This window comes from Lycium ferocissimum, unplaced genomic scaffold (assembly GCF_029784015.1).
Source record: "Lycium ferocissimum isolate CSIRO_LF1 unplaced genomic scaffold, AGI_CSIRO_Lferr_CH_V1 ctg535___fragment_2___debris, whole genome shotgun sequence".
NCBI classification, from domain to species: Eukaryota; Viridiplantae; Streptophyta; class Magnoliopsida; order Solanales; family Solanaceae; genus Lycium; species Lycium ferocissimum.
In genome coordinates, this window is record NW_026725957.1 from 11750 (window position 1) to 23487 (window position 11738).

The 11738-nt window shown below is 37.6% G+C and overlaps 1 protein-coding gene across 1 annotated transcript; it reads right to left on the reverse strand.

The window, feature by feature from the left end:
* Positions 1 to 267: 267 nt before the first annotated feature.
* On the reverse strand, positions 268 to 11197 carry LOC132044858 (protein FRIGIDA-ESSENTIAL 1-like). The gene is given in 15 exon segments (XM_059435395.1): positions 268 to 392; positions 1035 to 1131; positions 1233 to 1299; positions 1519 to 1641; positions 1735 to 1854; positions 3597 to 3679; positions 3773 to 3907; positions 3995 to 4075; positions 5063 to 5146; positions 6758 to 6810; positions 7588 to 7606; positions 7696 to 8846; positions 8952 to 9172; positions 9314 to 9473; positions 9567 to 11197. Coding segments are annotated over 15 exon segments (2547 nt in total). The 5' UTR covers positions 9718 to 11197; the 3' UTR covers positions 268 to 390.
* Positions 11198 to 11738: the final 541 nt, after the last annotated feature.

Consider the following 11738-nt stretch of genomic DNA (forward strand, 5'->3'; position numbering starts at 1 on the left):
TATATTTTACATTGTCTTTTAATTTTATTTTTCATAAGAATATGACATCCTATTTAGAGAATACAAAGTGTTTTCCTAAATTATCGGAATTAATAAGTTTATGTAATTGAATACAACAATTACCAAAAAGGTTACTGAAGAGACATCCACATTCATTGGATTTATAACTAGTTGATAATTCATATTGCCATGACATTATTCTTCCTCAGAAACGAACCCATCTCAAGTTCAAGTTGCTGATGTTATGTGCCCCCAAACTTATCAAATTGCTGATGTTATGTGCCCCCAATCTTATCAAGTTGCATGTCTAGAGCATCTCTCATCCAAGGTCACAGGGTGATATCAGAGGACAGTGATGAAAACATTTTATCCATGTAATCCCGCAATTAACTCTGATGACTATTTCCTGTAGACAGCCCATCCCAGAAACAATTAACAAAAATCTTTTGATGCTGCATGTTTCTTTTCAAACAGTAATGCATAATTGCATAGGACAAGTCAGTCAATACATGCATTGGAAAAGAAAAAGAAAAAAAGTTCTGTTACTTAAAACCTAAAGCAAGGGAAGTTGATGCATTGTCATCATTACTTTTCTTTTTTACGGGAAAAAGAAAAAAAAAAAGGCAAAAGCTTTAATATTACATTGAAATGACAGAATGTCCAAGTAGCCAATTTCAGCAAGGATACGGGGAGGCAACAATTCTTGGTGATTTTCCTAGCCCCAAGGTATATTATCTAATTTTATGATCAACTATGATGCCATAAAAGAACATGCACAAAGGGTCTTTCGGAAACAGCCTCCCTACCTCTCAAGGTGGGGTAAGGTCTGCGTACACTTTACCCTCCTCAGACCCCACATTGTGGGATTTCACCGGGTATGTTGTTGTTGTTGTTGTAATCCACAATAGTCTCAGTGTCGCATGGTGGACACCCCACTTCAAGACAACATGCAGTGTGAGTACGATGGGCTGAAAATACTATTAAGTTTCAAGTAAGCGAGCAGACCAGAAGGCCTGGCTTAAATTTCAAATAACAAGCAAGCTTTACTAACCTGCTACTCTTTTTTGAAGGAACAACTAGTCCCCTTTTCTCCAGGCTTTTAAACCAATCTCTTGCAAGGGTGCAACACCCCTGTTCGGAATAGAAAGCAAATCACATAAGAGAAACGACCTTGAAAATTGAAATAAATGCGACAAGAACCAATTTGGACGAATTCGAAATTAGGAACCAACCTTCAGTTTACGGAGGGAACCAGTAATCTCTTCAGACAGTAAGACCTGAACAGGAGCAGGCTCGAACCTGAAATGAAAGATGCCATTTATCTTTTTGTCAACATCAAAAGTTATTGTAGAAGATAAAGCAAAAGCACAAGAAAAATGACTATCATTGCTCAGATCAGGCAATCAGCATTCTTTCAAACCCCAATCTGGAAGTTGAAACATTTTTATTTGAAACCTGATGTTCTATAAAGTCATTTTTTTCTAGTTAAGCCTCAATTCAAAATGAAAAAGCACATACTTGCGCTTCCCCAAACGTGGTGGACAAGATTTTAGTTTTTCTTTCTTAGCAGTAACACGACACAGATGTCTTTTCTGTTTTTCTTCTTCCTCTTTCTCCATTTCTTGAATTATATCCGGTAAGCTGTAGGCACAGAAACAGATCAGAATCCATAAGAAAGGCAAATTCTATTTCACCAGAAAATGATTTGCCTGATATTCTAAGTAAATCGCAAACCTGTCAATCTCTTTGGAGAGCTGCTTTGCTTTTGTGGCTTCAATTTCTGCTTTCAATTATTCTTTGCGCCTAGCCCGTCGATTCTTATCAACTTGTGACAGCATTTTGGGATTTCGCGATCTGTATATAGTTTAAATTGATAATGTGTAATTTCATTTATTAAACGAAGGTAAGACCTGACTACTTGCAATAATGCAGTAAACGTAACATGGATTGCCAAGGAAGCTAAACTTAGTGCACAGCAAATTGTCAGAACATGTAACTGACTTACACAAAAGAAGATCTTGAACATTGATCACTCTACAACTGATCATCATTAGGAGATCAGGATCATTACCACCAAAAGAAACAGATACGGATGGCAACAACTTCCCTAGTATCTATCACGCTTACCCAGACACAGTTTCACAATTTAACTCAGCTAGATTAAGGATCAAACCACTTCACATTATTAATATGATTATACATGTAGTTGATTTTAACTGAACATAAGCAACCAAATGTTAGTGATAGACAATGCACTCATTCAGCATCTTCAACCAAAAATAGAAGGATGTTCCATTCGGGCACATAAGAGTCCATCACAGGGTTTACTCATAAACTAAATACAAAGGAAAGAATTTCCAAAGGGGAAAGACTCTTGAGCAACTCCATCCTTCGCCTTAAGTTATTGGGTTAAATGAAAAACTTTTACATGATATCATAAACTTTTGACAAATCCATTTCTTCACCCGTAATTCTGACCTTCTGTCGCCTATGAAACCTCCAACCAAATTAAATGAGTGGGACACCGTTAGAGATATACAGTGTCTCATATTGTGTGCTCAAAAAGTTTCCCCAGTTTCTATAATTGAACTAAAAATTCTTGAATTCGATGCTCAAATTCTAAAATACCCCAACAAAAACTGAATCAATCATTTTCTAGTTCCAGATTTCCAGCACCATTTAACCATTCACAATTTACTATATGTCACCTCCAGAAAAAAACTAATGCAAGCTTCCATGTAAGCTACAAATATTGGAAAAAATAAAGTTCCAAATATTGGAAATAAGAACTTCTCCACTAGCTCAAGTTCCACCCCACAAAAACTGAATCCATTTTTTTACCTAGTTGCTGTATTGCTCATTTATAAAAATAAGGCGAATTTCTGCATTAGCTTCAAATGTTGGAAGAAAAAAAAAAAAAAAAAAGCTACTAATACTAGAAATAAGAACTCCCTACCAGCACCAAAAAAGTAAACCAAACAGAATAGGGCAAAAGAGGGTTCAAATAAAGGGAGCACGAGGTCTTAGACCATCAGTGATTGAGGTAGATATATTGCATTTGACCTCATAAACATCCATCAGCTTATAACTTTGTTAAAACTATTAAACAGGCAAAGCCACATAAATAAAAGAACCTGCATTTCTAGTGATCATGATAAGGAATTGAAAATAGAAAGACAATTGTGAGCCACTATAAAAACGAGGACACGTCAACTCATGTTATCCTTGTAAAGTTAATAGTCAAAAGGTTAGGACTTAAAGCTAATTGGGTGTAACCAGTGTCCATAGATTGAAATTTAATTAATTTTACTGTCAGCATAATTAATCCTGTAGATTAAACGCATCTAATTGTCACATGTTTTATTTCTCTGAAGCCAAAAGCCTAAAGATTGTCAAAGAAACCCCTACTTACTATTTTAAGGGGAATCCACGAATATGAATATACACAGGTGAGTAAATTACATAGCTCAAAGTTTGATGGCTGGATTTTTAAGTAATATAGTTTTAAATACTCTTGAATACTGAGCTAGCAAAGAATAAAACACATTTCAATAGGTAAATTTATCACAACAGACAAGCAACAAATAGAAGCTTACCTTTTCTCCAGATCTGTGTTTTCGTCTTCCAGTAGATTTTCATTCTCCACGTCACTCCCAATTTCCGCTTCAAGGAAATACATCTGAGGCAAATGAAACTTCAGTTCATACGTACACCGAGTATAAGAAAACATAGCCCATAAAGCTTATGCAAGGGCCACGGTCAAGGTACTAACAAGACAGTAACAGCTTAAACTTCCATCATCTTCATTAACTGCTTCTCCAGGAACAACCAATGGAATAGGCTCCGGCCCCAATTCATTTCTATAAATTTTCTGCATTTCATCTGCAACAGCACAAGCTAATGCATCCTGAATTGATAAGATACAGACTGAGTTATTAATTGCAGAGACTAGGAGCTCGGTAATAGCAAATTATGACATAGACACAAATTTTACCTGATGACTTTCCAATGGCGGATTGAATGAGCATCCTGGAGGCTCAACTTCCACGGCAGGTATAACAGTAGTCTTCGGCTTCTGTCACAGGCAATGCATATTAAATTGATTACATATACCTATGCAAATTTGTCTTTTCCCTTTTTGAAAAGTACACTGATGCAAAATTGTTCTAGGAAGTCATAAGTTTAATGAGATGCTGAAGAAATGGATCGAGGAAGAAGAAGATATGGAGGTACAAACAATATGCACCAAGAGGTCGTTTGGTTTAGGGACAACTTATGCAGAGATTGTATCTTAGGAATAGCAATACAAGGATTGTCATGCAGGGATTAATAAAGCATGAATTATATTGTAGGATTAAATGTGTTTTGTTTAATTTTAGAAAATGGCTTACTACATGACAGTTATTTTGGTCATTTTAGTTGTTTTAATCCTGATATTATAACATCTTAGTTATGCAACCAAAACAAGCTTGTGTCACCACCCAACCTACCCCAGCCGCTGAAAGTACAGTAAACCAAATCCCTAAAATGCAACCCCAATCCAAACATGCATCACATATTTGATCAAGATCTTTAGACAGCCTAGAGCATCAATGATGCTGAAAGGAATGATTTCAAACTGCCAAATTGAGGAATAAGCAAAATGGAAAACAATCCAACTTAGATTTTCTTCTTGGATGCCTGTTATCTTTTTTTATGAAACCTTGTATTTGTTACAGATCATTGTATCTGCATAATCTAATTTGTCAAATGAAGTGTTGAAAATGTGTTAAAGGAATGGGAAACTAACTGAATCAATCAATCAATCAACTATGCATCAATCAAGAACATAGTTAGAAAAAGGGAGGCTGCATTAATAAGACCTATAGCAGATATTGCATCACAATTAATAAGGACAAAATTCAGCTGATTTTTCAAATATGTTTTTCATGTATAAGGGCCCCAAAATTAAATGCACATGGCCACTAAATTCTATGAAATTGACTCTTTTCATATGATAAAAGAGTCTTGACAGTTTTGATAGGATCCCCTACTCATTTAACTTCTTAAGTAGTTGAGTTACTCTGTCTATCTCCGGCAATCCCTTCAAAATAATGATGCTCCAGAAGTCTCTGTTGCTCCTGCGAGCGTATTGTGGAATTAGGATCTACTGCTTGCTGAAACACTTGCTTCTAGGGAAATATGTCCAAGCCAAGAATCTAGATGGAGATTTCATTCTTCTGCAATTCCACACATTAAAACTAACAGAAGCATAGAATGAGTAATAAAAGAATACCTGTGCGTTAGCATTTGCTATCCTTTCGAAGAAGTTAAGTGTCTGTCTATTTAAATCTTTGAATTTCACAACTTTTGTAATGCTTTATCAAACCTTATTGTGCATAATTACAATAAATACAAAAATCAGGAGGATTTGTCAGATCCACAAAGCAAGAGCCAACTCAAATGAGTCAGCCAAAAGCCACTAACTAAGAAGTTGTAATGCATCGTCTATGACCTATATTGCACCATTGACCTTTGCTTTCAAGCTAAAAAACATTTATTGTCGCTCAGTAACTAGTTCTACTGCAAATTATGCCATAACTAGTTCTACTGCAAACTATGTCATGTTATACAAGCAAAGACTCAAGACAACTCTTTCTGTTTCAAGCCAAAAGAATTACCTCGTAATGCTTTGTATTGCTTGGACCTGCTAAATAAAACTTCATTTGTCTACACTGCATCCTCATTAATTAAACATCCAATCCATTGCACTTCATGCTGGTTCAACACATGATTAGACTGGGAATAATTCTTATGTAGATAGCTATAAGGCCAAAGAGATTGTGCCCAACATAGTTTACTCACTAGTGAATGCATTGGATTTGTCCATATTATTGCACTGTTTTTGTCAGAGTAACCTCTCATATGGTCAGCATGTCAATACAAAATCAACATAAAGAAGTAGTGTAGATATGACAACCAAAATTCACATAATCCTTTTTTACCTGTTACATAAGTTCTTTTTAATGACAACGGTGGCATCCGGATCAACTTGCATGCACCACAATTATGCCACCGGCTACTGACTATCTTCCACTAGCACAAGTACCAATTCTATCCATCAAGGCTTAGGCAAATGGGAAGCAATTACTTGACACTTTTTGCCTCATCTCCATGGTGATACAGAAGTACTTCGACCACTTAAAATATCCAATATAAAGTTGGTTACTGTGGCCACTGAAAAGTCATGTGCATAACAAAATTTACTGATTAAGTTGTTTTTCAGATTGAAATATGCTTTACTTTCAAAGCACAGGAAGGAAAGTTCAAGTAAAAGCCAGCATACTATCACACCATTATCTAATAATTGTATGAACAAGGAGCTGCAGAAACCTGAACCTCCGTGACCCTAGTGAAGACCTGCAACTGTTATAAAAATGCAAGTCCCCCACGCAAATACGTAAATATTAACACATGCCGCAACAAATGATGACCCTCATGCATTTCATTTTTCCTTTAAGGGCAAAAAAGAACTCCCACCAAGTGAACCTCTCCTTGTGATCGCGATGAGGTAGATACCTCTTAGTAGTTTGGGGGATCTGTAGTTATCCTTAAACTTCCATGCTTGGTGCAAAGAAACAAACAAATGCATGCTTGCTTGCTATCCTAAACTGTCAAGAACTGCAGTTGCTAGTTCATTTCGTATACAACTAGCACTAGTCAATATCTAACCGCGAACCAGCTAAGTTGATTGGAGCAAGATCTTAAGGGACCAAACTGCTCCATTTTCAAAGACAAGTGATGAAAGATGAGAATCTACTTCCTCTAATCCTGTTGAAAAAGAAGTGAACATTTTGCTAACTAACTAAACTTTGTATTAGTTTTTCTTCAAAGGCACCATCTGCTCTCACCCGTCTTCCTTTAACTACTAAAATATTTTAGTTCCCTAAACTTTGAAAGTGAAAAGAGCACGACTAGGCTCTAGTCATGCAGCCTGTGTTACGAGCTAATGAGACCTCAATCCCAAAGCCTTTAAAGTATCTTTTTGATAGGTGCCTCTATTTTTACGGGGAATTTACTGTTGATAGATCTCGCTAGTGCTTCCTCCTTCTCCCACAACCTTCTCACTCGCAGGAGTATACAATGACTATGCCGGAGCGTGAGTGCCGGATCATGAGACTACCTGCTGAACATCAGATCAAAAGCTTCATGGATAATTAGTGGTCTCCTCCATGACCTTTTGCATCTAAAGCGTCCTTCTCAACGCCAGATAATCCAATTAGGGAAAGCACAGAGGTAAGTATGGCAGGAGCAGTAATCTAATAGTCGTGACTCCAGCAAAGATGATGACGTTAGCAAATTATATTTCCTTACCAAGATTGAATGAAACTATTACTAAGTAAACATAGATGCTTCCAAAATTCTTTGACGCATAAAGGCAGCAAAAAAAGGTCTTATCTAATAAGAAGAAATCCATATACAAAATTAACATGTTGCTTCTAGCCCTTCAGTAGAAACAAAAGTAGTCCCACAATGAGGCGTTTCACCGATTCCTGAATAGTGGCAGCATGTAAAGCAATACTTTTGATGATTCATCTCAAGATTTACCATATTTCTCCACATACCCCTGGAATCACAAATTAACCAATTGTCAAGTTCAGGGAAGAAAGAGCCTCAACCAGAGTCAGCAAGTACTGTCTCAGAGGGTTGACTCACCTCAATGAGCTTAGCTACTTTTGACTTAGATACAGATAGATACTGATTGATGGATTCAGTCGTATCAGGAATTTGATCGGGTGTCAATGAGTTAATGATCTTATCTACTGCTTTCTTAACAATCATCTTGTATGCATCCTTCATCAAGCGACCTTCATGCCAAGTTGGCTTAAGCAATTCTTTAACGAAATCAACAAGAGCAGCACGAAAATGCTTCATAACTCCTGACTCATAGTTCACAGATCCATCTCTCCTAAAGTCGGTATCAATTTCACAGTTGGGTCGGAGCTTCTCAACTTCTGGTTGTTTCCTTTTTTGGCCTCCGGGATTAACTAATCTTGAGTGCTTTTCTTCTTTTGAAGAGGGATTCACATTTTCTTGATGGGCCACAGCTCTATCAGCCGTTTTTCTTTCACTAGCAGACAAATCTTTCTCGGCTGTGCTGGTTTGCTCGATGCTATCACAAATCGGATCATAAAGACTTTCTGGAGGGGGAATAATTTGACTAAGAAAGGTTGATGGCCGAAAAGGCGCAGAAGGCTCCCAGTCATTAAAGTACACCTTGGTCTTATAACCGCATGAGTGTTCCATGTCCCCTGATAAACCAGTCCAAGAAAAAGGTTCAGTTCCACAACCAGGAAGTACTGAAGACTTGTTATGCAGAGAGATTGACCTAGACCGGCTAGGGTCTAAAAGCTTCTGATCACCAATGGGATCTAGGTTTGAAGAGGAAGAAGTAAGATAAGAAGGCCACCTATCCACAGAGCGATTCAAGAATGGCAAATGATGATAGTCGAGCATAAGCTGGGTCCTCTTATAACTCGTGTTATCCAAATTTGAGGCATAAGAGGGTACTTCAGTGTTCTGATACTTGTACGATGACAGTACTGAGCTACTTGGAAGCATTCCACTACAATAGCTATCTTTACTAAGAGAATCATCTTTCAGTAATGGTGATGAAGAGCTGCCATACCCAGCCAAGTATGATTTGGATCCAATGTCTCTAAACGGAATGTTTGACCGATCCTCATCTTTATGCATATGCAAATCATTGTCACTATTCAACCTTCGATTTTCTCCACATCGAACTTCATCTGATGCCAAATCAGAGAGACAATCCCGTGCTGGTCTCTCAGTGGTATCTTTTGAACCTATAACACCGAAGTTACTTTATCAGGAATCAGGATTAGTAGTGCAAGACTGGGCAATACTAAAGTTAAGGTTAACCAATTCCAATAAAACTAGTTTGATATTACCTTCACCATTTATGAGTTTGCTTTTCATCTTTGCAGCATCTAAACCACCATCCTTACTATGGCCAGTTACAGGATCCTTTCCGTGAAGGAACCTGCATGAGCTCCCATTGATGCACCAACCTCTAGAATAAAAGTCACATCTATCTGCTGGTATTTCATTTCCACCACTAGAATCAGCACCAGGGGGAAAACTTCTTTTCCTAGTCTCCTGAACATCCAACCTGGAAAAACCAGACCTTCAAGACTTGGTTCGACTTTAGATATAACCAAAACAAATTTCAACAAGGAGATATCCAAAAGCAGCGTAAGATCCAACTTCCAAGTATGATTAAAAATTTGAGCGAGGACCAGTATAACTAAACCTCGATGATGCTTGTTGTAAATCATGCGACACTTCTTGATGACCTCCTTCAGTGAATTCAGCACTTACATTTTGACCAAAAGGCTGGGTTTCATGGGTTATTGTTTCCGCACTGTAACATCTTCCAGCATGGAGATCAGAAAGTACGCCAGTTCTTTTTCCTGCAAGAACCCCAACAGGATCTCCGTGAATCTGTACAAGTCTTATAACATGAGATCAGAATGTTTCTCATTTAATTTAACAAGAATTCTCACCATCCAAACTTGAATAATTGTCTCCACTTCTTTCATCAGAATTATATATTCTGCTACTGTCATTACCCTCTTCAATCATAGGGGAATCAGGATTTGCCACAGGTTGTTTTGGAGTAGAAATTCCTGATCTTAAATGCTCTTCCACACCCATAGGCTCCAGAATGTGGGTTCCGTCTACAAGGAAGAAAGATCAGAGTAAGTCACAGACCAATACAACATCTTTGTGATGGATTCCCTGACAATTATTTATCCAAAAACTCTAAGCATGAAATGCTTGTCTGTCCGTAACAGATCTAATAAGGCACATGAAAACTTATTGCTAAATAATAAGGCCAGCACATGATGGTGATGAATACACCTTAAGGACATTCTATACTCCATATTTCCATAGGAATGGTAATGGGGTGGTGGGAGCGGATTTGAGAAGAGAAGCCTTCCTTCCTTGACCCACCATGTTATGTTAGATTTCTTCTCATTATTTATCTAGAAGGACAATTTTCCAAAATCCTCAAATCAAAGCAGTTATGATTAAAGCCACCAGCCACAATGAGATCTCCATGAATATGAAGAAGGTCGATTCCGCTTACCGATAACTACTTTGGTCTCTGAGCCATCTTTTCCTTTTAAGAAATAGTTATATTTTTTTTGAAAGGAACTCTAAGGAATAATTCTATTAGGCACCCAAGGGTGTGACCTAGTAGTCAATGAAGTGGGTTGAGAACCATAAGGTCTTAGGTTCAAATCCCAACGGGGGCAAAAACACTAGGTGATTTATTCTTTTTTAATCCAAGTCTTGGTGGGCAGAGTAACCCGAGACCTGTGCTGGTGGGAGGTAGCAGGTGCCTCGTGGAAATAGTCGAGGTGTGTGCGCAAGCTGGCCCGAATCACCATGGTTATAAGAAAAAGGAACAGTTCTATTAATGTGACTGAAATTTTCCGATGTACAAATGGTATGCAAAAGGTAAAGCACCTAAACATGTGGTTCTCTAGGGATACTAGGATAGCACCCACTCATCTATGCTCATCTAAAACATAATGGTGCAGAAGATGTTCTTTAGAAACTTAGAACAATCATTCATCTATACAAAACTATGTACTCCACCTCTTAAAACTCTCTCTTATTTCTTTCTTTCAAAACGTTCCACATAACAGCCAAGAGAGCTACATCATCATATGCTTTTCCTTCGTCTTCATCTGAAATCCGAACTGAACATCATATATCTCTAACAATAGTGGCATCACTCACATTACTTCGATCAAAACCAGCATTCCCCACCATAGCTAGTTTGTTACCTGTGGTGCACAATAGGTGATCCACATCTTCTTCCGGACACTTGCACATGTGACCAACTGGCATATGTGGTCTTTTTTCCCTGCTAACTTTGTATACCTCAGCAGTAAGCATTTAAGGTATGCTGGCCACCTCCAAAAATTACACATATAAGTAAAAATAATGACAGAATTCCTATGAGGTCAACTAACTGCACTTCATCTGCTATATTGCTCTTTAGACCAAAAACATAAAGAAATAATGATATTCCTTTGAATTTTTCATTTGAATTTTTCAATGAAATTCATTTTGCCTTCAAAAATCCTTTAATTTCTTTCCCTCTAGATGTTCCACAAAATGAAAGTTGCATAGTCCATTTCACCTTAGTCATACTAACGAATATAGCTCACACTTGTGTTGTAACTTTCCAATGTAGAGATAGATGGTTGTTGGTCTCTGGTGCCTCCTGACATAGTGAATATCTTGAAGCTATCATACTGCCCCTTTTCTGCAAAACTTCATGAGTCAAACTCTTCTGATCACAACCTTAGTTGGTGTCATGATCCTTCATATGGCTTTCCAAGGGCCTGTTGACCTTCCTATCAACTCAGATAAGCCCCATCTATACACCCTCTTCAATGGAAACACTCCATCCTTCTCACGTCTCCATGTAATTGTCAGGTTCCATAGTACCTTTAACGTCACCCACCTATGTCAGCAATTCTGTCTCTTCTTATTTCCCAATCATTCAACAGCCTTCTGAAAGTTAAATTCCAAATATATTGTCCTCTTCTTTTTTTAAAGAAATTTCATCTGTAAGGATAACCACTCTCATTTTAAGCCAAATGAAAAAGCATACCTTCCTGGAAGCTCTTTGGAATTTATACTCAATAAGATATAGA